The following is a 27613-nucleotide window of genomic DNA, read 5'->3' on the forward strand; positions in this document are numbered from 1 at the left end:
CCATAACATTGATGTGAATGTGGAAACAGTCATCCACATACATAATGTTAGCTCGTGTTAAGCTTGATATCTCAACATTAGTTTCCAAAGACATTTTATGATAAGGGATTTTGAATACTCTTAGGTTTGAAGTCTCAAAAGAGATATTGTAATGGCTTTGGGTCTTCCCTTATTTTTCTCATATAAAGTATTCACCCAATTGATTATAAGATTTTATGGATTCAAAGAATAATTTATCACATTATCTTCTCTAAGATTAAATTGTTAAGCATTAAAAGAAGTTAACCAAACATCACATGTCTAACATCTATATCAATTGAAACTTTAGAAAGTCATTTCTATCCGAGAGAATCAATTTCATTATCCACACTACGATGAACTTAATCTCAAATTTCAAGTTCTTATAGTAATTCTACCTTGTCTCATATTGAAATTTCAACAAAAGTACCCATTTACACTTATTGTGATCAATTACTAGGATAAACCTTTTGCCAAGTAGGCAACGTCGCTAGAGTTAGAGCATAGAGGACTAAAACCCATTTTGTAATATATAAAACAATGCAAAGTAGACTATGAAGGCCCTCATTGCCAGAAATGAACATTACAAAAAATTCAACATAAAAGGATGAAATAGCATAGCAATGTGCTAACAATACAAATAGAGCCCAAAGTAAACCCAAATAAAAAATCTAACCCATTATTTAAAAAAATCTAACACTATTTATCGACTTGCAAATGCTTTTCAAAGCCCCATCCCATTCAAATAAGATACAATGCAATATATTCAAAACCTCATCTAAGATATCAAAGCCCACTCTAATACCAAATGTTGGATTCAAGTTTGCAACATTGCACACATATAGCTCACATCAAGATCTTTAGATTTTAAGAATATGACATATTGACAAGTACATAAGATTTTCAAGCCTAAGTTTTCCTAAAGTGAATGGTCATGTGTATTAAGATTATAGGAAAAAGGCTTGGTAAGGGGGAAATGGTGCCTCCACAACTTTGTTACTTTCTTTAAATCTTTGAGAAGGTTATAATTTTAACTCATCTTCAAATACCATATACACTCTCCCTTAGAACCCCTTCCTTTCATACATTTAATCATGACTAGTACCAAAAAGCCTTAGGTAGAAGCCAACACAAAACATGCATCATACTAGTTGATGGTTTACTATAACATTGACAACAATAAAGCATCTATGCAAATCTGACCTTTCCCTTCTATTTTTGCGTGTGCTCAGGTTGCACATGTTTGGAATCAAAAGAGTAGTATTTTTTCACTCATTTAGTGACATTGAGCAAATTGTTGTCATTGAACAACATGACAAGTAAAGTCCCCATTTGATGTTAACTACTACAATAGTCATCTACAACTTCAAAATATTAAACAATTTTGTAATAGATGCACTAACTAACAAAAGGTAACGTCAGGGAGAGACTTGATCACCTTATCTATATTATCCCAACTATGTCAAATATGACAACTTTTCATTTTAGACACAATTCAAACCAAACATATCAAATAATAGCAAGTCTTAAAATTTGCAAGAACATTAATTTTGATGTAGCTGATCTGTTCTCAGATCAGAAGGTCCACCAAAGTTCAACTCTCTAAATCATTCTCGCGAGGGCTTGACCAAAATATACAAACAGCCTTGGCAAGCAAACTTCAAACAGATAACATACCTCATGTTGCTCTCACACTAGTCCCACATGCACATGTCAAGCGTACACAGGTTATGGAATCGTTAGGTCACCTTAAGCATTATACACATCTGTAACTAGATCATGAACACATATCCACATACATTTATATCAAGCCAGATGGTTGTACATAGGACTAGAACTTAGACTTGTGGTTTGGCTAAAAGTGACGGCAGTAATTGAGGTGCAAAAGGGACTGAGATATCAATTAATACTTGAGTGTGGACATAATACAAATGTTATCAGCCCATATACCACCATCAAATGTAAAATCACATTAGGTAGGGTGTGCATGTCAGGAACTCTTTACAGATGATTGGGTGTGTGCCCCATTCACCTGCATTGTATGTGAGAGAATAATGCAGGAGTTTTAGTCATATTGGCATAGCCAAGAGTATGGATGCGTTGGAGCAACGCGTGCTCAAATTTGAACTACCAACCTCGGCAAATCTCCCTGCTATGATTCAATAAAGGCAGGAAATTTCAGAAAAAAGCAAGGATTCCTTTATTAATACATTCAATATGTAAGCATATGGTTATGTCCCGCTCGTATAGATTTCTTTTTGGCTCCACATGATGCTTGAAAAAGCAGCTGCAAGTAGAAGTTATCTGTCCTCTTGAAGTACAGACCCTATGCTATTCACTCCTACCTTGCCTGCTTATCTGACAAGTTGCAGCATGCAGCATCTGCGACTAGTGTCAACAGCCACTTGATAAAATATTGGTCACAGGGTGACCTTAACAGAATATGCTATCAAGAGATATCCAGAAATTGAGGCATTTAGGTAATGCAAGAAAGATTACTTTGCTGAGAACCTCAAAACTGGGAGAAAAATGCCATACAAAAAGCACGGCTTTTAAATGTACATCACAAGAAAAATATACATCAATGTGGACACTACAGTGAAGCTCATATAGCAGCCAGATTGCAGTAAAACTACAAGGCTATAATCATCTATCCTCCTTAGCTTCATCTTCTTTTCGCATCCTTTCCTCCTCTTCTTTGTTGTAAATTGCATTCAATTGGCGCTCAAGCTGTTCAAGCAGTAAACAAACTCAATCATCAGAGTCCTGAACAAGTTCCTTTGGAAGTAACCAGGTAACACAAAACTTCCTATTTAAGGTTCCAGTTCTACCTCAGTTGTGTTACTACAATTTTCAAAGAGCACATTTCGAAGCATTTTCTGATAGCAAACATACCATAACATTTCTCAGCTTCAATGCCTGCAGCTCATCCACCAACCCTGCTAGTCTGTCATTCAACAAAATTACAAATGACATAGGAATAAGAAAGGATAAGACTATGAAGACCAAGTTAGGAACCACCCAATCAAGTCCATTTCCCTTACCGGTTCTGCAGATCTGATACCTTCTGTAGCAGCTCATGCTCTCTGTTGGACGAGATCTCCAGCTGCTGTATGCAAAAAGTTACAGTTAAGTAGTTGTCTGAATGAAGGGAGAGATCGAGCCAAATATAATCAAATTTATGCACTTGTATAGATAGCCATCAGGCCAAGAACACAATTATAATAATCCAACAAAATAATTGCTATATCACAAGCATGATGAGCCCAACATCATGGTTGCCATGCTACAGTTTAATCAGCCAACAAGACCAAGGGTATAGAAACAGTTTGTCCTGTCCTCTAGACTCCCTTGCTTAGCAATAAAACCAAGGGTATAGAAACAAAGGCTGGCACATCCATTTCATGCTTCAAATAAACAGTCATGATCAGCTGCAACACAGATTGATTTAAGATATAGACCAGATGACTGATGTCACATGATGATTAGTCATGATTAGCAAAAGGTTGTACTGCTCACACCACCATCCTTAACCTGGAACAGCAGCGGTTCGCTGTCTGGCATCTTCCCTTTTGCTTGAGGATCTTGGGATAAAGATGGCTTTCTTTCTACCAGAAGCATCTCCTGCACATATCTCCCGATGGCCTTGTTATCCATCCAAGATACATGGATGCACACTTGTCTCATGCTGAACGATGGGCCATTGGACAGCTCCGTACATCCTTACACCAGCTATAGATCAAGACAAGTAGATACGACGCAAAACACCCCCCCCCCCAAAAAAAAAAAAAACTGAAGGACGAGATTTGCGAACTCTATCAGCTGAAGCCAGAGACAAGAAGCACTATATATCTTGATGCCTAGTGTATTATGAAATCAAAGGACACTTCCCTTGCCTAATTAGAGAGGGATTCGGACCATTATCCAAGGTGATGGATTTCCCGAATCAAAGATGTCTCCAACGCTCCTTACTAGAGCTAGGCCAATACAGAAAGCACCTGAAACCAACCTTCCTTCTTGGAAAGAGTGGTAATCCGCGAATGGACATAACTTAAAATGCACAAATTACCTTAATAATCCCAAACATTGGAAACCATGTTGGCCACAAAACTTGGGGCCCTTCCGATGCTTTAAATTGATTGCTAATGTAAGAGGTACAAGCTGTGATTCACAATCTCCTTTGTTGTTCCAAAAGCTCTTTGGCTGTAGCTACAATTAGCAAACAATTTAGGCCAATTGCCCCTTGATTTTACACCCACAACTTGCACAAATGGAACCCCCAACTAGCCAATTGCTGCCCCAAATTACAAAGAATCGGCTCGTATCTGAATTCCCTAACAATTATATGAATTTCAAGTGTTGAATTCCATGTACAATGCCTTCACCAATTGCCACAAGTCCTAACATCGCTGTCAAACCCTAATTTCTGCAGAAATTTAGGGTTTACAATAGAGATCTCTCTACTGTCAGATATCTCATGTCAACCAAATTTGACTGGATTTTTTATCCAAAAGGCTGAGAAATGCTGAGATCTTCTGAGAATGGGTTGTAGAAGGTGGGAGAAAGCCAAGATGAGAGAGAAAACTGATTTTCTTCGCGATAAAACCCGAAATTCTGCCTGATGCATGCTCTAGCCTACATTTAGTGCAGTCACCTACTACCACACACCTCCAAAATGTTGTGACCTGATCAGCAATGCTCTTGCTAGCCCTTGAAAGGTGACTACTTGCGACATGTCCCCTACCTGTTGAGGCCCCCAAATGGTTGTCTTCTCCAACAAATTGACCAATAGCTCTAGCTAGCTTGCTCTCTCTCTCTCTCTCTCTCTCTCTCTCTCTCTCTCTCTCTCTCTCTCTCTCTCTCTCAAGCTATAAACTAACTAAATGGCTAAAACCAAACCCCAAAACCATTTTCTCAATTTGCATGGGCATTTTTGCCAAGTGGCACCCTTCTAAACCCATTCTTCAGCATTATCTAGCCATGTAATTAAATTTCAAATTAAATAATCCTAAAAATTAATTCCAGTCCTTCTAACCTTGCCCAAAATTAAACATGCTCATCCATAATTAAATTGACTAGGCCATTTGTAACCTAGAGTGGTCCCCAACCTCTATTGATACTTAGACTAGCATTAAATAATTAATTAATACCCGTCACTAGTGCCACCACCAACACTTATTGGCCAAGTAACTGTCCTAGGGTCAAAACTGACACCAATTGACCCCCAAAGCCCAGATGGCATAAGTTATCACAACATTTTTCTTTGACACCATTGCATCCTTGGGGTCCTTGGCCTATTAACATGAAATAACTGCCATGTGCATCACATGTGCTAAACAACCTTGTACATTTGATTAATAACTTAATCAAATATTATCAGCAAGATTAAAGCATCTCAAAATTTCACGTCCCCATGACAGACCTCCCTCTTGAAATACTTGCAATCAAGCAAACTCGTGTACATACTCATTATAGTAAGAACATAAACCCAAGAAATTGCGGATCTCATGCACATTTCTCAAAGGTGGCCATGAGAACAATATCAGCCAATACAATATGCCCCAAAAAGTGGATTTCATGCAAAACGAATTCACTTTTCTTGCCATTGATAACCAACCTATACTCACGTAGTTCCTTGAACACGATGCCCAAGTATCTTGTATGTTCTACCTCATTCTTTAAATAGACAATCATGCCATCAAAGAAAGTGTCCACAAAACCTCTATGTGGCCTCAAAATGCGATCCATTATCAAATTGAAAGTGGCAAGAGTATTCGTAAGCCCAAAAGGCATAACAAGAAACGCATATAGCCCAAAAGATGTTCTAAAAGCTGTCTTAGACTCCAACTGTGTAATTGAGATCATTCCATCTATCAATTGCATTAGCCACTCACCAAGGTTCGCTGCTCTATGAAAGGCATGTCAAAAGTACCTTTCTGAACAACTATTTGGGCAAGGAAGTCTGTGCACTGACTCCTAGATTTTCCCATTCTAACCGTACAGACAAGGTCTTTCACTTTTGCAAAAAGCTCTTTATGGCCTGAGCAAGCACCGCGTTCATTGGTTCCATAGGATGGACAAGTTCTGATGGCTAGCGTAGTTGCACTCTATTCTGCAATTGTGTTGTCTATGAGCCGCTTGGTGACAAGCTCACTCAGTGTCAGGTTTCCCTCTAGCTCCCTCTCTCTCTCTCTGCATTCGGTCCTGTCGTGGCCTTACTAGCTAAGGCTAGAATGCATCGTGTCTCGTGCACCTCTAAGTCTTGTTGCAACTTCCTCATCCTTTCCTCGCAATTATACGCCGTGATGCTCTACAACGCTTTCCTAGCTGCCTTCCTCTCTTCTTCAAGGCTTGTAACTACTTCCTCGATCGGTCTGCCGTGGATCACGGTCCTTGTTAGTTGGTTGTATTGATCAACCATACGCTGCAATTCGAGTGGGAATTTGCCCAAGTCCAGTTGGTCATCCTCTCGGTTTAGCTTGCTCATTGTCTTTGAAGTTTGCTCAATCAGTATTTCAATGAACCTAATGTGTCACATTGGATTGCATACATACATGTATTGAGATATGTTTGGTGTACCTATTAAATATCCTTATGGGCAAACATATGGTTGCAAGGCTACACTCATTCTTCTTGGGCAAGCGATCTTGACACCCAGCATTCCCATGGCAACTATAACTTCTCCCTAGGTACACCTCCCATTATTTGGTCATAGCCCTAAACTCCATTGCAGAGGCACAATAATCAATGTAAATATGCCATAAACCATCCTTTTTCTGCACCAAAAGAATTGGAGAACAAAAAGGAGATGAGTTAGACTGAATCAATCACTTGACTCATAATCTCCTTCTATTGGGCTACAATTACTTTATAGGGTGGCTTATTAGGTGAGATACTTCCAGGGATAAGATCTATGCCATGATCTTTTGAACTTTCATTCAGTGGCTGCTCTAGAAGTGCGTAAGAGAAGCAATCAACATATATTTTCAGAAATCTTCTCTGTCCACATATCCTTGGATATGCAACCGAAGCCTTCCAATGAGTAGAGTGACAGGCTCGGCATGGCCTTTACATGACATTCCAACTTTCCCCATGGATCCCATCTCAACCTCTTTGATGTCTCTACACAACTCAATAGCAACATCATTGTGCCGACCACTAACAACATCAGGCACCAATCCTATTGATATTTGGGTTTCTTTCCTTAAAATCTCTCTCATTTTCTTATCTTCTAGCTTGCTATCTATTGGGATAGTCCCTCGCGATGTGACTCTCTTGTTCACAAATAAAACATTTATTTTGCAGTCATCAATTCCCTACAGCGTGCCAATGTTTTCGAGCCTTTTCTTTACTGTTTTAGCCTCTTTTCAAGCTGATTTTCAGATCTCCCTCTTTTCTCATCCTAAATTAATTTCTTATTCAACTTCTCCCCACTCTCTAGGAAGCCTAAATCCTTCCCACGTAGCAAAGCATCAGCTGTAGCAGCAGCCTCTATGAGCTAAGACATGCTAGACATGGTAGATTAAATGCAAAAATCCTTGATTCCTTTGGGCAGCCCACAAATATATTTTTCCATTTGCTCATGAAGGGGTACATGCCAATAAGAAGTAATAGACATCAATACATCCCAAAACTTCTTGTTATATTACTCCAAATTCTTACATTCCTTAGCATCCAGCTTACTCCAAGCTGTCATGATGTCCACCTCAAAGATACTTGTCAATAGATTTTATACAAACATTTGCTTGAGCAGTGCCCATGTTGATGGTGCCCTACCTTGCAAGAAAGTAACCACCTTTCGAATCTTCAAGACCTCGGTGAAGTTCCCCACAAAATAGGTCGTATCAAATTGTTGAATCAAAGTCAAAGCTTTCAGCCTATCTTGTGCACCGTTGAAGGACTCAAACTTTAGTGCCTTTCCACCCTCATCAGTCCTTTATTGACCCTTAGGGTGTCAAGCTGTCATACACTGGCTACTGCAAAAAGGATGCATTTGCTGAATTTACATCAAAACTAACACCAAATGGAGCATTTGCATGACCAGCATTCATTCTTTGAATCCCATAAGCATTTGGGGGTGCAAATCAGTACCAAACATGCTACTTTCTGCCCCAACAATCAAGCCAATCCTACCATACATAGGGTTTTGCATATTTCTAGCCATACCTAGATACATTGGGCCTTGCAAACCATACATTGGTTGCTACATACCATAGGGATTTGTGCCATTCATTCCCGTATGCAGCCCCTGTCCAATCATTGCATGAAAAATCGTGCTTCCACCAGAATATCCTAGATGCCCCATTATAGCATGCATGCCCAACTAACCAAAATCCATTGGACTCGCATTTATGAAATGGCCTCCCATTTGCATTTCTTGCCCCATAGGTACCAACTGTTATGTTTCATTAGCATAGTTGGGAGCTTCAAATGAACAGTTTGGCATTACCTTCGCTGCACCTTGTTGTACTAAATGTGTAGAAGATTTCTTCTTCTTCTGCTCTCCTTTGTTGTCCTTCTTCAGAGCATTCAAAAGTCGGGTAAATTGAGGATCCTTTGTCAATTCAGCAAATGTACTTTCACTCTCCCTCTTTGACTCTCTCCAACCGTCACTCTCACTCCTCCAATTGCTGCATCCAGCTGAGCTTCAACAGCTGGTATCAGAGATTAAGGCTTCGCGCGCTGCCCGAGACCACCAACAGAAGACGAGTAGTGGGCAGCAGTCAAGTCGCAGTCGACGGGCTCACTACGGGACTCACAGGAAGGTGACACTGCAACGTGTGCAGGCGACGTGTTGCGTGGTGACGGACAAGAGTTCGAGTGTACAGCAAGCAATCAGTGTGTTAAGCAGAGGCAATCGGGGGATCAGGCAGCGGGTCCAGCGTGACGACACGGACGGCAAGGGACCACACGGCACAACGCACAGCTGACAGACGCAACAGCTAACGGATGCCACGTAGCGAAACAGGCGTCACCAATCCTGTCATGGGACCCGCCTAACGGGTCAACGGACCCATCATTCTGTTTTTTTCAATCAAAAACCATTATTTTCTTCAAAATCCCCTTTGAAATTCTTTCCTCTAATTGGAGTTCACGCACTGGAGGCACAGATCTCAAATTTGTACAAATTCGAGCCCGAAAATTTGGGGCTTTCCCCGAATTTGATCTCATCCATGCCTAACAGTGACATTCAGATCAGAAATTGCAGACATTGCATGTGGTGACCTCAATTAAATTGGGGATTTTACCAAATTTGTCAAAAATTTTCTCCTTTGAGTAAAATTTCCTAACATTGGATCCCAAAAATTTGAGGCCTTTCATGTATTGATAAAATTTTGCTCAATTGGGTTAGACTGGCTAACATTTATGCACTTTTGGACCTGAATTTTTGGGGTTTTGTGGAGAATTTGGTAAATTTCTCCATTTTTTGCCCGTGTGGTTTGGCTGGTTCATGTACAAACAGCAGAGATTTATTTCTGGTTGAGAAAGAACAGCAGTGTGTTTGATGGTTCAGGTTGTGCTTTTGCATTTCAAGAGCATTTACTCGTGTTCGTAATAAAATGGCTGCAACTTCTTCCACTTCAGACATCAGGAGTTTGATGGAAATCAAATGGTTTGATGGTCGTGGCTTTGATCTTTGGAAAGACCATATGCAGTACATATTGTTCCTAAACGATTGTGAGGATGATTTGCAAGAAGATAACCCCGCTCTATTGTCTGATGCAGATTGGGCCAAAGTCAACAAAAAGGTTGTGACTTACATTAAGATGGGTGTCACTGATGACATCTTAACCAACATCAAGGGTTTAGATACAGGTTATGCAATATGGGAGAAGTTGAAAACTACCTATGAGATCACCACACCTGTTAATCAGGTGCATTTAATGTGGAAGTTGGTGAATATGCGATTGGATGAGTCAAAGCCTCCAGCTGAGCACTTGAGTGCATTTATAGGGATTTTAAATCAGCTCAAAAATGCAAATTTGGACTTTGATGATAAGTTGAGGGCAATCTTTTTAATCATGACACTACCTGACTCTTGGGAGACCTTGGTGGTTTCTCTCAGCAATAACCCCAATCGCTCATATGATGGGGTGAGAGCCTCAATCTTGAATGAAGAAATTAGACGTATGTCTAGTGGAGAAGGCAACAACTCAGCTTATAATGTATGAGGCAGGGCTGAAAAGAAAAATGCAAATGCAGGATAGAGAAACAGGAGCAAGAGCAAAGGAAAGAAAAAAAGTGGCATTACTTGCTATCACTATGGTCGGAAGTGCCACAAGAAACCTGATTGCAGGTATTACAAGAAAGAACAAGAGAGAAAGAAGAATACAGGAGATAAAAAGAAAAAGAAGAAAAAGACAAATCCATCTGAGGTAGCCAAAGGCAAGGAAAAGGCCAACATGGCCTCTAGTGTGGTCATAGAGGAGCTTTCAAATACAGAGGCTGATGTATTATGTGCAATTGATTATGATGTGCCCTTATATGTCACATGCAGGATATGCAAATTACCAAGGCTAATCTGATTAATGCACTTTTGTCAGTTGATGATGGTGTCACTCAGACTTGGATTGTAGACTCTGGTGCCTCTTTCCATGTAACTCCTTGCTTGGAGTGTTTTGCTATGCTCAACGTAGGTAGTTATTAAAAGGTGTATCTTGAAAATAACCATGCTTGGAGCATTGATGGGATTGGCTCTGTACACTTGTCTTTAGACAATGGGCAAGAGCTTGTGTTGAAAGATGTCAGATATATGCCTAGCATATGTCAGATATGTCTTTAGACAATGGGCAAGATCTTGTGTTGAAAGATGTCAGATATGTGCCTAGCATTAAGAAGAGTTAACTATCGGTTGGTCAGCTTGACTTGCATGGTTACACTACACTATTTGGTGGTGGATTATGGAAAGTGAAAAAGGGTTCCATGCTGATTGCAAAAGGAATCAAGAAAGGCACTTTGTATTGTTTACACTGTAAAGCTTTGAATGGCAAGTTTCTTGCAGTTGCTGAAATTGGCAGTCACTTGGAGTTATTGCATAAGAGATTAGGCCATATGAGGCAAAAAGGACTTCATGCCCTTACCTCTCTAAAGAGGGTTGATGGAAAAGACTCTAAACTTGACTTTTGTAATAAGTATTAGTTTGGAAAGAAAATAAAAAATTCATTTTACTCTAGTATCTCTCGTAAGTCCAATGTCTTGGACTTGTGAATTCGGATGTATGTAGTATACCCCGTGAAATCGTTGGGTGGTCTTGCATATTTTGTCCCGTTTATTGATGACTATTCCAAAAAGATTTGGGTATACTTCTTGAAAAAGAAAAGTGAAGTGTTTGCGGTTTTTTAAAATTTTCATGTATTTGTGACCACTCAAATAGGTAGAAAGCTGAAATGCTTGAGAACTAATAATGGGAGTGAATTCATATCTACTCAATTCAAGTCCTTTTGTGACTTGCATGGTATTAAGAGGGAGCTTATAGCTCCTTCCAACCCTTCTTCAAATGGGGTGACTGAAAGATATAATAAGATTTTATGTGAAAGAGTGTGGTGTATGTTGTCCACTCCTAATCTCCCTCATGAATTTTGGGGAGAGGCACTCAAAACCACGGTTCACATTTGCAACCACTCTCCAAACAGGTCCTTAAATATTGAAATCCTTGAGGAGGTTTGATTTAGCAAATCAGTCTCATATAACCATTTGCACATATTTGGTTGTGATGCTTTTGTGCATGTTCGAGATAAGCTGAGGAACAAACTTGACCCAAAATCCACCAAAGGCATCTTCGTGGGCTATGGTAATGGAGGTGAATTTGGCACATCAAAGGTCCACCTTTGGCAGGGCAGGCCCGCCACTGATCCACATGCGAGGGGAAAGCAGATTACGTACAATTGCAAATAGGGGCGCAAGCAAGGGGAGCGGGCGAGCAGTGGTCATAGGCAAGCCGAAGTGCAAGCGGGGGGGCGACAGGGCGGCAACAGATGGCAAGGTTAGGGGCGACGGCCAGGGCAAGGTAACGGCTCGTGGGGAGGGATGCACAGGTGGGCGATCGCGATTCACCGGGCAATGGTGGCGTGGTGAATAGTTGGCACGAAGGTAGCTCACACGACGCAACGGGCGGAGTTCCCACTACAAAAAGTTAATGACAATTAGGGCAAATTAGTTAGTGAAATTTTGGAGCTTTTGCTGAAATTTATGCATTTTGGCAAAATTGATGTGTGAAATGCACATTGGGGACATTGCTGAAGCAATCTTGGTGCTGTAAGCAATGAAATTCGAGTTTATTATCTCCCACTTGTAAGATTTTGAAGAAATCGCAAAGAATTCTAGTGTTTCTATGTATCACAAGTGCTTTTGGGCACATATGTGTGCAGTACACATGTTTGATAGCTCCCATTGGGTTAATATATTGATAAATATTCATGGTGCAACAGTCTTAGTAATCACTTGCATATCTGGATTGTTGCAAATGTATTTTTCGTGATATTACTGAAGTGGAAGTCACTTTGCAGTGGTATATGCATGAATTATATGCTGAAATCTCACATAGAAAGTCATTTCCTCTGCTGTTGTATAGGAACTTGGATCAAATCTTGCTCTTATCTCCTGAAATTTTAAGCTGAAATTAGCTGAATATTCAAACTAATATTCACTCTCATAAAATATAGAATTGGTACTTGGCACTTTGCTGAATAATGGCCACTAATGCTTCTAGCAGCAATGACACTAAATACCTTCTTGAAATCAAGAGGTCTGATGGCACCGGCTTTCACTTGTGGAAGGATAGGATGCAAGGCATCTTGTTTCTCGAGGACTAATGATGCTCTCTTGGAAATCAAGCCTACAGCCATGATAGATGAGGATTGGGCTAGACTAAACAACAAGGCCATTTGCATACATTAAAATGGTTGTATCTAATGATGTACTTATAGACATTAAGCGTCTTGATACGGCTTATTACACCATATGGAAAAAGTTGGTGAACACTTTTGAAAATACAACTCTAGTAAATCAAGTGCATCTCATGCGCAAGCTTGTGAACATGGAGGTGGACGAGTCTAAGCCAACATTGGAGCATTCAAGTGCTTTCATAGGCATTTTGAGTCAATTGCAAGACTAGTTTGTAGCCTTTCAATGATAAATTGAAGGCTATTTTCTTGTTGATAACTTTGCCTAATAACTAGGAGTCTTTAGTTGTTTCACTAAGCAACAACCCTCTTTAATCTTTGATGGTGCTAGGGGCTCTATTCTCAATGAGGAGATCAAAAGAAAGTCGAGTGGAGAAAGCAATGGTTCAACCTATCATGTTAGAGGCAGGTCAAAAAAGAGGAAAAATGCAAGAAATAAAGGGAAAAGAAAAAGTAAAAGCAAGGGCAAACAACAAGATGTTACTTGCTACCAATGTGGGTGTAAACGGCATAAAAAGCCCGATTTTCGGTACTACAAGAAAAAGCAAGAAAGAAAGAAACAACAAGGAAAGAAAAAGAAGCATAACAAGAAAGATGAAGACAACTCTCCCTCAAAAGAAGTTGCAAAAGGCAAATGTTGCATCTAGTGTGGTCATTGAAGAGCTCTCTAACATTGGAGAGATACTTGTTGCAACCTCATGCAATGATGTAGATGTTATGGCAGCAACGGGTGATATGCACATCACCAAAAAGGAGGTCATTAATGCCTTACTTTCAGCTCATGATGGGTCGTCCCAATCCTAGATGGTGGACATCCGTGCCTCTTTTCATATTACACCCTCTATTTCACATGTATAATTTTTGCCCAAGTAAACCTAGCCTAGGCAACGTACAGTGTATTCAAAAAATCACTCCATTCACTTGGTCCTTGAAAATGGCCAAGAGTTGATTTTACAGGATGTCACATATGTACCTGGCATAAAGAAAAGTCTATTGTCGGCTGGGCAGCTTAATGCAAGAGGATATTTTACTACCTTTGGTGGTGGATCTTGGAAGGTCCACGAGAGCTCTATGCTAATTGTTAAAGGTAGCAAAAAGTGGACTTTGTACTATTTGCATTGTAAAGCATTACCTCGGAAGTTTTTGGTTGTGGCTGAAGTTCATTCACAGAGGAAACTTTGACATCAAAGACTTCGCCATATGAGCCAGAAAGGCCTTCAAGTTCTCTCCTCTTTAGGAAGATTTAACGTAAAAGACTTTGGTCTAAACTTTTGTAATGATTGCATATATAGAAATCATGTGAAGTCTCCTTATTACTCTGGTGTCGTTAACAACTCCAATGCTCTTGACTTAGTACACTTTGATGTGTGCACTATACCCGTTAATTAACATGGGGTGCACAATACTTTGTCACTTTTATCGATGATTTTAGTAGAACGTCATGGGTGTATGTGTTAAAGAGAAAAAAGCAAGTGTTGGATGCTTTTAAAAGGTTTCATGACTTTGTTACTACACAGAAAGGGCCTAAGTAAAAAGCTATACGGACGGATAATAAGGGCGAGTATGTTTCTAATGAGTTTAAAAGGTTTTGTGAGATGCATGGCACTTGAAAGCCCCTTACAATCCTACATCAAATGGCGTGGCTCAAAGATATAGTTGCACACTTTGTGAGAGAGTCAAATGCATGCTATCCATAGCTAATAATCTCCCGCAGTACGTCTGGGGAGAGGGGAGAGGCTCTTAAAACTACAATTCATGTATGCAATCACTCTCCCAATCGTGCATAGGAAAATGGCATTCTTGAAGAGGTTTGGTCTGGCAAACTTACTTCATATGACCATTTGTGTGTCTTTGGTTGTGATGGCTTTGTGCATGTTCCTATAAATCAAAGGACTAAACTAGATATGAAACCCATCAAGGGCATCTTCATGGAATATGAAGATGAGGGAGAGATGGATTATAGAGTTTGGCTTCCTCAGCACAAGAAGATAGTACACGGCAAGACATAGTATTTAATGAGGCAAAGTTACTGAAAAATGCTACACATGGTGATCTTGACAAAAAGAAGGTCAAATTTCAGCATGAGCAGCTAGGTATTCAGCAACCATTAGCTGAAAATTCTGTTCCTTTTGATGCTGAAAATGAGCAGCAACCTATTGTGCTACAGCCAAAAGATAATGGACAGCAAATAGATGCACAGGATGGAATAGGACAGCAAGAAGAACATGTTGAAAACAGGTCACAGCAGCAAGAAAATGCTGAAAATCAACCACTAGGTGACGGCATGCACATACCTAAGGATGTAGGCCCATTGCCTAACAATACAAATCATTGGGTAAGAACATCTACATGTATCAGAGAGTAGCAACAAAGGTTTTTGCCATCTTTGGATTACATTATATTGACTAATGAAGGTGAGCCTCTAACATTTAGAGAGGCACATTCATGTGAAAACAAGAGAGTGGGAGCTTGCTATGCAAGAAGAGATGGAAGTCTCTATATGCGAATAACACATGGGAGCTTGTACCTTTGCCCAAGGATAGGAAAGCCATCCCTAACAAATGGATTTACAAGGTGAAATGTATTGATGGGAAGCCCGAGTACAAGGTACGTTTGGTTGCTAAGGGCTATACACAGAAGTAGGACATAGACCTCCAAGAGGTTTTTTCACCAGTGGTAAAGATGACTACGCTCCGTGTCTTGTTTGCTCTCACTGCATCCTTGGATTTAGAGTTGGATCAGATGGATGTGAAGATTGCTTTTCTTCATGGTTACCTTGATGAAGAGCTGTACATGAAACAGCCTGAAGGTTTTGCTATTCGAGGGAAAGACTATTTAGTTTGTAAGCTGAAACGCAACTTATATGGGCTGAAACAAGCCTCTAGACAATAATATAGAAGGTTTGATACTCTTATGCTCAGCCATGGATTTAAACACAGTCATGCAAATCACTGCTTATACATTGAAAAGATTGATGATGGAAGCCTTATTGTGCTGGTCCGATATGTGGATGACATGCCCATTGCAGGGAAGCATAAGTGTATTTTAAATGCTCTTAAAAGGCAGCTGAATTCAGCCTTCTCAATGAAAAATTTGGGTGCAACTAAACATATTTTAGGCATGTGCATTAAAAGAGAGAGAGGGCAGCACTTGTTGTTTCTCTCGCAGCACAAGTACATCAGTAAAGTACTTGACAAATTTAATATGGCTGATGCTAAGCCTCTTGGTGTGCCTTTACCGCTACAACAAAGCTTAGCAAAGCTGATTACCCAAAAGATGATGCAACTACTATAGCTATGAAGGGCATACCTTATGCATCAACTTGTGGTTCATTGATGTATGCCATGCTCGCAACTCGTCCCGACATTGATCATGTAGTAGGAGTTATTAGTAGATTCATGTCTAACCCTGGCAAGCCACATTGAGAAGCAGTGAAATGTATCTTTAGATACTTAAAACGTACACAGGAAAAGTATATATGCTATGGAAAAGGTATACTAGAGTTGCAAGAATTCTATGATTCGCACATGGTAGGAGATCTTAACACTAGAAAATCTACCAATGGGTATATCTTTGCTTTCGCTAGTGGGGCTATTTCTAGGTGTTCAAGGTTGCCAAAAAGTGTAGCACTAAGTACTACAGAGGCTAAATATATTTCAGCCACAAAAGCTTCTAAGCAAGCTATCTGGCTTGGTCGTTTCATCAAGGATTTTGATCTTTACTTCACATACTCCAATGGTTGGTTGTGGTAGCCAAAGTGTTGTATGTCTAGCTAAGAATACCATGTTTCATGCATGTACCAAACACAGATGTTTGGTACCACTTCATTCAAGAGGTCTAGGATGATGGTCTTGTCACGCTGACTAAGGTCAAGACTCAAGATAACCGTGCAAATGTTCTCATAAGAGTCTTGCAAAGGCTTAGCATTAGCATTGTATCCAATTAGTGGAAGTTTGCTAGCTTAAATGTACCACTTTGGGCCTTTAAGTGGGAGGTTGTTGGGTGTAAATTCTCAACACTCATCTTGGGACTCTCACTCTCTGTCACTCTCAACAGTGCTTGGGTGGAGGTAGTGAAGAAAAACATACAAAAGGAGGTGAAAAGGACAAGCAAGAGAAGGAGGTACACATTGTCAATGCCAACCTAGAGAAAGAGAGGATGAGGCAAGCAAGGCAACTAAACACATGCATAAATGGCATATCCAAGACCTCGTTACCTGAGGAAGATGGCAAATTTTTTTTACATATGCCTCCGATATAAAGAGGAAGAAACACTTACCTTTACAAAAGCCCAAAGAGTTAAAAGAAAACACCAAAAATGCATTCTCATCCTAAGGTTTCAATATGAAAGGGAGTGTACGGCCTTCATGAGGAAATAGGATGATGATGATGATAGCATTGGTATTCATTTTTACCATTTAATGATTGAAAATAAAATGATGATGATGATGATGATGCAACATGCAATGTAGAAATAGGAACACCAAATTCATTCTGTTTTGAGAAGTAAACTGAAAAGAAGGTTAGAAGAGATACATGGCTTTTTCTTATAATCCCCACGACGTGTGTTAACATACAAAAATTGGTCCTCAAGAGAACCTTTTCCATGGTCAACTAATCATACTCTATCTTCCTCATGATTTCTACCAGAATATTGCCAAGTAGAAGAGGTAAAAGACGAAGGAACAAAAGACGAATCTAAAGTACCTTGCACCGGAGTGGATAGAAGAGGACCAACTTCGAATCTCTTTCTCCAACAGGGAGGCCCATCCCTAAGGGAGGTCTTGACGGTCCTACAATATCATCAAATTTATGCGCAACATCTAAAGAGAGAAATTCATGCATACGTTCATTGAGTAGCTTCTCTTGAAGGGCAATCCTTCGATCGAGCTCCTCAATCTTCTTTCGTCTAAAGTCCATGATCACATGATATTCTTCAATATGGAAAGCTTGTATAGCCAGATAGAAAGACTAAAAATGCAGGCAAGATAACCTGCAGAAGAGAAAAAACTGCCAAGCGCAGGCAGAACAGCCTAGTAACAACTGTAGAAGCTCGGCGACAAACTGGAGGAGAGAGAAAACTGCCAAACAACAGCTGCAACAGCTAGGCAACAGCCTGCAAGAAGCAAACACAGAACCGTGGTGACATGGCAAGCTGTAAGGCAGCAGGTCTGCATAGGAACAGCAGTCACCTGGCTGGAATCAACTCCAAGTTGTGTGAAGAGGGCTGGAAATCCAGCGCCAACTGATGGAGACAGCAATGGATAGCTTCGGCTAAGATGTTCTCCACAAACAAGGTGTGGGCAACAAGCTGAAACACCTGAAATCAGCAAAAACGAGATTATAGACTGAATGGAGAACAGCATACGTATTTATAGAAAGTTTGGGCCCTCCCAAGCGCATTTGTGCTTATGGAACACCAAAACTCTCTAGGATTGTGTTTCTTTTAAATAAACTAGGTTTCTTCATTAATTAATCAAGTTTTGGGGATGTTTAAGTAGAGCTAATGCATTTTTAGCTCAACGTCAAAGAATCTCATAGTATTCCATCCACATTGTGAATTCAAGATAAAGAAGACCATAAGGGGCACCCATTTTAAGGCCAATAGGATATCCATTCTCCAAGAAAAAGTGGAGATATTTGCATTTTCAAATTATGTGAGTTTTATGCTTGTTGTGATTGTTGATTGATTAGTTAATTACTAGCCTCTCTGAGAGGGAATCTTGGCTTCAGTTACATTGAAAGTTTCACCCAATGAGGAGCTCACTTATAATTAACGATCAAGTCAATAATTAGTCCTTAATCAAAAACATAATCTGATTGAGAAGCAACTGATTATTCATTTGAAATTTTGATCCTGGCTATTTTGGCACTCTCTTCCTCTTTCTTTTCTCTCAATTTTTAGAGCTACCTAAGTTTGGAGACCTATAGCAACAAAAGGACATACATGCTTGCCAGTTTTTGGTGATGAACAACAAGAGGAGACTGCTTTGCAGCCATCCCAAGTAGTTGGAGAGGCAAGAATCTCTCTCTCTCTCTCTCTTTTAAGGATTTCCTATTTGCAATAGATTAATGGCTAGAGTTTGCAAAAATCAATCGTTTTGGGTGTGGAATTACTTAATGAAGATATTCCAACCAAAACCCCAATTTTTTCCTTCTTTTGGAACACTAATCGTTGAAGATTTGGGCAAGGAAAACATTAGGGACACTGTATTCAGATATGTGAATCTCATTTTCCAGCTACTAAAAGCATTAAATTCAACATATCTATTTTGGGGGTGAAATATTTCGTAATTACATTGCTTGCTAGTCATGCCAAAAACCATAGTTGTTAGATATGAAAGGTACAATACAATAAAATACGGTACTAAATGGTAGCTTAAAATTTTATAAGGTAGAGTACGATATTAGTACCCAAAAAAACAAAAAAACCAAAAAAAAAAAAAAACTTGATTATTTGGGACTAAAGATGATAGAATAGATGTTTAAAGTCTAAATAGCAATGCTATTAGAGTATATAAGATGAATATCGAAGCCTAATATGCTAAAACCTCATGCCACATTTGTAACGAGAGAGAGAGAGAGAGAGAGAGAGAGAGATCTATTAACGTCTCTAGAAGGCCAGGATGGCCTATGAGACCATAACCAATACAACTCGTATCATCATCTCTCATTAGAGAACAAAAACAAAATTATATCTAGATCTACATGATAATCTGAAAGGGAAAATGAAAATAAGAAAAGAGTATAGAGTATCTCTCTCTCAATCTATGGAATCCACCAAGCCTCTACCAACTATCTCCGACTCGGTTAGCATGGTAAGCTTCATCTGTAGTGAGCAATCGTGGCATGAACGTGTTGCATATGAGCATGCCTACGTTGTCGAGCAGGTGCCCCTAGGGCCTCGTGCTCTACATAAAGTTGCAACTCTGTCTACTATGATGCCACCTGATGATGTCTCTTGATGGAGCCTGTCAATAGGAGGTATACTGCCTAAGGTGGCAGTGGCTAGGGGGTTAGCTATACTGAAAAAGTCTGTACCTACTCTTTGGAGGGGTGGATGTGGTTGGGATTGGCTTCGATCCCGTAACAATGCTACTCTGCACCGTTGGAGCTCCAATAAGAAAAGGCCCAGACATCTCCCATCCTCATAGTCCATCACCCGTCCCAATGGTCCAAAGCTCTCCTTAAAGAGGCAATGGTAGTGGCCTTGGATATCATAGTATACATTACATCTACAAATGAAGTGTTCCTCTGTCTCTGGCTCCTATCCACAAAGCTAGCATATCATCTCATTTGCTGCAACATGACTCCATTGACTTGTCTCAATCATTAGCTAATGTGATGAGGTGCGGATCTGTCCAATAACTCCTCGGGGCCCATGAGAGAGTTAAGCATCCGTATATATCGGCCTCACTATGAGACCATCATGGGAAACCTATAAGAAGTGACATTGGTACTGTGCCATCTTCGTGCCTAATGGAAAGGGAGGCATGGGCCAAGTCCTCTCTGTCTCCACTTAGTGATGTCTGCTATGATCACTCTATTCAACTCTAAACGGTTGAGACTCAAAGTGGGACAATCGATGCGATAATCAAACAGTGGCAATCTGTCTACCTTCATGCCATGCAAGTTCAACCACGTGCTCATATGTGCGTACCAACACTACCTATCTTGCTCTCCTACAAGCTGTCTTAAAGACTCCAAAGCTAGCCTAGGGTATCAGTCTTTAGGTAGCTGCCATATCCTCTCGAGGAAAGTGATTGCCTGGAACACTGCCTCCACTACCATGGGTGCTGCACCCAACTCTGCTCAAATGATCTCTTGTGGTACTGAGGCTTTTGCCCTTATCATACATGCTATCATCATGACTAACGATCTCTCCATATGTTCCCAGCCATCATAATGTTGTGCTTCAGGTCCGTTACAGTCCATGAGAGGCATCCATCTAGTATGATAAAGGCTTGGGCCGCCCCAAATGGCTGCTCCATAGAGTAGTGTGGTATAACTAAAGTGTCAAAGAGCCACAATTTGATACAAGGCTCCTGGAACTGTATGTGTGCACACTATCGCTCTAGAGTGCCTAAAGCTACATATGTGCGTGCAAGCCTAGCCTCTAAAGTCTCCTTCCATGAAAACCCTGGCCCTTTGAATAGACTGACCGTCACACATAAAGTGATGCTTTGAGCATGTCACCCAAGCTGCTGAGGTCTTAAAGACCATAATTTTAGTATTTCCAAGATTAACCTTGAGGCCTTTCTCTTCACAAAACACATGTATATATATAGAGAGAGAGAGAGATGAGGGTGGAAAAGGTAGGGAGGGAGTGTCACAAATCTATAGAAACAGAATTTGTATCCTTTTTCATTAATTTATCTATATAATGATTTATTAAATTTATTTCCTTTGCACTAATTGGATATAAAGAAAAGTGCATTGGAGTTGGCCACTGATGAGTGGTCACAGGTTATGGTGGACCCACGCGGTGGGTTAGAGGAAAAGATAGTTCACACTTCCACCTATATGGCCCGATTGGGCGCCTGTGACCAGAACTCACACATATCAGGGTTAGACTCGCACGCAGAAAAGATTGATGCCTTGAAGTGTGGGCTAGATCCACCATAACAGACAGTTACAATCAACAAGATGGCATGATCATGAAATGCTTGTATAATGTGCATGTGTGGGCTGAAAGCTTGAAATGCACATTTCTTTGCATAGGAAAGTCACATGAAGATTCGGATACCGTTTTTGTAATGTACACGGAAAAAGCTTTCATATGACACCCATATTGGGGGGTCCCTAAATTTTAGGAGATTCCTAAATTTTAGGAGCCTCGAATTAGCCTAAAAATGCTAGTCCTAAAAAATAGGGATGTCATTCTAAAAATAGTAAGTTCTATACTCTGACTGTACTTACTAAATTTGGTTGTTTCTATTCTTGACAGTATTCAGCCCAAAAAGGAAGGCCATAGAGAAGAGACAAGTGTTAAGACACTTGTCACACAAGTTTCCAAGTGTCCCACCACTTGTCACATCTCATGACATGTGGCTAGACACTTGTCTTGTGCTACTCCACTTTCCCCTTTTGTACTAGCTCTTCCCTCTCCTATAAATAAGAGCTCGTTTTTCTTCATTCAGCATCATTTTTCTTTGCTGTAAACTCATGTACAGCACCCACAGATAGCCAGAAACTGGCCCCATCCATCCCCATCATCATCCCCCACTTCTCCATTATCAAATTCCTCCACATTCCCTCTTCTATCACTGCTGTTTTACAGGACAGCAAGCTTGTAAATTCATTACAGCACCTCCTTCTCAAGCTCTTTCTTCCATTTTAGCAACAAGAAGCAAGCCCTATCCATGTACTACTGTTCAATGATGGAGAAAGGCTGATTTCCCCTCTTTATTCTCTCATATTGTAAAGAAATCAGTTCTTATCATTGCATAATAGATAATGCATGTGTGTTTGTACATCTTTGCATAATCTTGTGAGAGTGAGAATTACTTCTCCTCACTCTCAAGTTGATTGTAACCGAGCTCTTCCCTAAGGGACTTGGGCTGAGAAGAAATACATTCCTTCGAGGGGGTTGCCCGTCTTCAACCCTCAATCTTGTCTCCATTACTTTTACATTTTCATGGCTGTAATTTTGTGAGTAATTTTCATTTTAAGCTTTAAGTGTTCATTCTCTTTTATATTAAATCTCGAAAACAAGCGAATATCATAATTGTTAAGCATACTACATTGTTCGGGGCGTTTACAGGGAGGGAAGGAGAGAAATAAAGATAGGGAGGGGGAGGGAGAAATAGAAATAGATAGAGGGAGAGGGAGAGAGAAAAATAAAGAAAAGAAGGAAAATAGAGAGAGGGAGGGATGGACAGAGAAAACACACACACACACACACACACACACACATATAGAGGTAAAAGAAAATGTAGAGAAAACACACACACATACATAGAGATACGTCGTTGAAGCCCCTTAGGTGAATTTTGAGATGAGCACAACATCATTTACATATAGCAAAATTGGTATCAATACACCGACCGAGTTCGCTTCCATGCCACTCCATCTCTATATGTAATCTGAAATCTTGCCAGTGTATAATCCAAACAGCATTTTGAGATGAGCATATCATCATCTACATATAGCAAAATCGGTATCAATACCCCTGCCAAGCTGGCTTCCATGCCACCCCAGCTCTGTATGTAATCTGAAATCTCGTCAATGTACAATCCAAACAGTAAAGGAGAGATCAGACAGCCTTGCTTTAAACCAACTGTGCTACACACCGAGTCTGTTGTGCCTCCAAGCACTCGTACTCTACCTGTCACTGTCTCATATAATATATAAATACACCACTACATATTCACTGGGACCCCAATGGTTTGCAACCTCTACATGAGTCTTACACATAGAACCGTATCAAAACCTTTGTGGAAATCTAAGAAACAACAATAATTTTTTTGCCTTTGTGATCGTCCCTCCTCAATCAAGGCCTTCAGCATGAATACATGGTTTAATTTATTGTTTTCTTAGCAGAAACCAGCTTGTCGTGCAGACTGTACTCCCTTTGTTTCAGCCCACCAACTCAACTCATGCTCCACAATCGACCTATCTCTGATATTCGCATCCCAAGAATGTGATTTGCATCACCAAGATCCTTCATGTCAAAGCTGCCATGAAGACTTTGCTTCAATGAATCCAAGGCATGAGTATCCCTGTCAGCAATCAGCATGTCACCAACATACAAAACCAAAATAATCAGGCTGCCATCTGCTCCCTTCTTGATGTACAAGCAGTGATCCACTTGACTTCTATGAAAGCCTTGGGACTGCATGAATATATCAAACTTATGATACCATTCTCTTGGTGCTTGTTTCAGCCCATACAAACTCCTTTTGAGTTTACATACCATTGTGTCTTTCCCTTGTTCATATATATGTCTTCATGCAGATTACCATGTAAAAACGCAATCTTTACATCCATCTGTATGAGCTCCATATCCTCAACTACAACCAAGTCCAAAATGGTTCTCAATGTAGCCATCTTGACTACAGGAGAGAAAATCTCATCAAAGTCAATTCCATGCTCCTGCTTGTATCCCTTTGCAACCAATCTTGCTTTGTACTTTGGTGAGGAACCAAAAGTGACCTTAATTTTGTAAACCCATTTGCATGGAAGGGTTTTCTGCCCTTTAGGCAACAACACCAAGTCCCAAGTGTCATTTTTTTCAAGAGATTCCATCTCTAACAGCATGGCTTTATACCGTTTCTTGATGTCCTGTCTGTCCATTGCTTCCCTGAAGCAAATCGGTTCACCACAATCTGTCAACATAACATAATCAACCACATTATTTGCGCCATGAACAAACCTATCAGGTTGTCTAGTAGCACTAGACGATCTCCTAATCCAGTGGTCATTGTTTGATGGTTGTTCCTCCAAATTTCCATTTTCAGCATGCTATCCTGGCATTTAAGCTTGCAAATCAGTTGTCTTGGTTGTTCCTGCACATGTAATGGTTCATTTTCATGGGCAATAGCTGGCTGATCATTTCCAGCATTATTTCCTACATTTATAGGTTCATTTACAGCAGGTATTTGTTGTTGTACAGCGGACACATTTTACTGTCCAAAATATATTTATTTCCAGAATTCAACCCTACAAACCTTCTCACTCTTTTCAAGCTGTTTGTGCATGCAATCTTTCCGGAAGATAATGTCATTGCTGCGTACTACTTTCCTTTTCTCGGGATCCCACAATCTATACCCCATTTCACCCTCATCACCATATACTAGAAAAATGGATTTATAGGACTTTGACTCATGTTTGCTGTGTTTTTCTTTACGAATGTGCATGAAAGCCTCACAGCCAAACGCTTTTAGATGAGCATATGAAGGTGGTCTGCCTGACCACGCTTCTTAGAGAACTCCCCCCCACACACCCCCCCCCCTCCCCCAAAGACTTGTTTGGTGACCGATTAATTAAGTGAATGGTTGTCATAACAACCTCTGCCCAAAAACCATGGGGTAATGCAGCATGAGACAGCATCGTATGGACCTTATCCTGTATGATCCAATTCATATGCTTTGCAACTCCATTTTGGGGCGGAGTATGAGGGGCAGTGAGCTCCCTCTTTATCCCTTTGCTGTCACAAAATGCCTGAAGGCCTTGGACACATTCCCCACCATTCTCAAAGCGAAGACACTTAAGTATCTTATCTGTCTGATTTTCAGCCAATGCTAAGAAATTTTCAAACTTATCAAGCACTTCATTCTTGCTACGGATGGGATAAACCCATACCTTCCGTGTAGCATCATCGACAAAGGTGACAAAATATTTCTTTCCCCCTAAAGATAATCCTAGCATTTGACATACATCCGAATGTACTAACTCTTGAGGAGTAGATTTCAAAGAAAGAGACTTTTTATGAGACGTCTGTGCATGTTTTCCATAAATATAATTATCACAATGCTTAAAATCAACATAACGAAGACAAGGCAAGGCAACCCAAACGAGAAAGCACTTTCACTCCTATTTGACTCATGTGTCCCAACCGGCCATGCCACAAAGAAACGCTTGGCTACTCGGTCACAGCAACAACATGTTCACGCACACTAGATACATGAAGTGGATACAAAGTATCACTCTTGCAACCTCTGGCAATAACCCTAGATACCTTAAAGATCTTCCATTTTCCATCACCAAAGGTGGTATGAAAACCATCATCATTTAGCTGTCATGTGCTAATCAAGCTCTTCTTGAGCTGAGGTACATGCCATACATGCTGAAGTGTAAAGACAGAGCCATGCTGAAACTATAACTGCATACTGCCAATACCTGCAATCTCACATGCATAGTTGTTCCCAAGATGGACAACACCATGTCGACCCCCAATATAAGTGGAGAACCACTCACGATGAGGGATGACATGAAAGGAAGCACCTGAATTGAGAATCCAAGTATGCATGTCATCATCTGTATCTGCAAGTAAAGCATGTGCACCAAAGTGTGAAGAGAGAAAGAGGACGTCACTCCCACTGTCACTGCTATGAGTGACTACATTCATCTCTTCAATTTTTACACTACTCTTCTTAGGCTAACTGTCCTTCTTCTCTTCCTTGCTATCATCTGTCTTCTTGCCTTTTCCTTTCTCTTTCTTCCATTTGTAGCAGTCACATTTAAAGTGACCCTTCTTGCCACAATGATGGCATTCAACATCTTTGCCACGTGATTTACTGTGTCCCTTGCTATCATATTTGCCCTTTTGTTGTGATTTGCCCCTAGTATGCAAAACACTCGAAGACTTATTGGATGCATTGTTCTGCCGGTTATTTTCTTTCATGAGTAAAGCACTCTCTACATCAACATATAACAGGATCACATTAGAATTGCTCATAGTAGTCGTGAATGTATCCCAACTCTCTGGTATAGTGCAAAGCAAGAAAGTAGCCTTAAATTCCTCATCAATCATGAACTTCATGGCAACCAACTAGCTGAAAATTGACTTAAAATCACTCAATGAGTAGACATAGCTATACCCTCTTTCATACGCAAATCCATAAGCTTTTTCAGCCAATACACTTTGTTTGCAGCACTCTTTTGTGCATACAGTTCTTCCAGTCTAGTCCATATAGCATATGCAGAATCCAAACCTTCAATGTTGAACAGCAAGGTATCAGAAATCGATAGCTCTATGGTTGAGCGTGCAAGCTCATTTAACTCATCCCAATCATTCTATTCCATGTCCACGGGCTTTGCCCCTTTGGTTTTGATCGGCTTTGCCTGCTTCTTTTGCAACAGGATATTGTAGCACTGCTTTTGCCATACTGCAAAGTTATGTGCGCCTTCAAGATTCTTTATGTGCATCAGATTACTACTGTCATTGTTACCAGCCACGATTTTCAGCCCAAATGTAACTAAAAACCACTAAATGCAAGTCCAAACTGTCACCCAAGTGAACAAGGTACAAACAAGTACCAATCAGCAATAAATGACCACGCAGAAGCACAGATTTCAGATCTGTAATTAAAAGGGCATATGCATCACATTACATGAGAAATCCCAAAATTTCAGCTGCAATTTCTGTTGTACATGTACCCACAGGCAAAAAAATTGACACGAACGGTCAGAAGCCCCAAAATTTTGTGCTCAAAGCATCAAACACACATCTGCATTTTCTCTGTCATACATAGAACAGTCCAATTTTGCCGAAATAGAGCAATTTCAGCAAAACCCCAAACTTTACCGAGTGTTGATGTCCAAATTGCGTGGAATTCAACCTGCATGTACATAAAATGCCCAAATGCTGCATAAATTTTGCCCAAATTGCAAAATCCCCAAATTGCACGGGGTCCAATGTGCTTGAATGTCAAGAAATTGGGTTAATTTCAGCCCAATTTGTGCATGTACATTAAAAGCCCCAAATGTCCGGGACAAAATATCACAAATTCTTGCAATTTCTGAGACAGATGTACTTGTCCTACATCAAATTCCCCAAATCTAGGAAAAGCCCCCAATTTCTAGCCAAAGATTTGCCTTTTGAGCATGTGTGCGTGAACACCCGGTAACGGGAAGTAAAAATAAGAAGTAAATCAGAAAAAAAATAGGCCGATGACTTGCTGCCCGTCGTCCGTGCAGCCGGGCACCCTATCCCTGTTTCGTGCGAGCCTGCCGCCGTGTCACGCAGCAGCA

General features: G+C 40.3%; 1 protein-coding gene across 2 annotated transcripts in view; it reads right to left on the reverse strand.

Annotated features, from left to right (window-relative positions):
• Positions 1-1889: 1889 nt before the first annotated feature.
• The window catches only part of LOC148041291 (uncharacterized), a 164133-nt gene continuing 138409 nt past the window's right edge, over positions 1890-27613 (reverse strand). The window contains exons 19-21 of one of the 2 annotated variants that reach the window (XM_087678866.1): positions 3063-3124; positions 2914-2965; positions 1890-2748 (exon numbers count right to left, since the gene is read on the reverse strand). In XM_087678866.1, coding sequence (XP_087534992.1) covers positions 2665-2748; positions 2914-2965; positions 3063-3124 — 198 coding nt within the window. In that variant the 3' untranslated portion in view covers positions 1890-2664. Of the gene's footprint in view, positions 2749-2913; positions 2966-3062; positions 3128-27613 lie in introns of both variants that reach the window. The other variant, XM_087678864.1, reaches the window with a different exon arrangement.

The sequence above is a fragment of the Lygodium microphyllum genome, chromosome 1 (genome assembly GCF_053477565.2).
Source record: "Lygodium microphyllum isolate KBCC chromosome 1, Lygodium_microphyllum_v1.1.10, whole genome shotgun sequence".
Classification (NCBI taxonomy): Eukaryota; Viridiplantae; Streptophyta; class Polypodiopsida; order Schizaeales; family Lygodiaceae; genus Lygodium; species Lygodium microphyllum.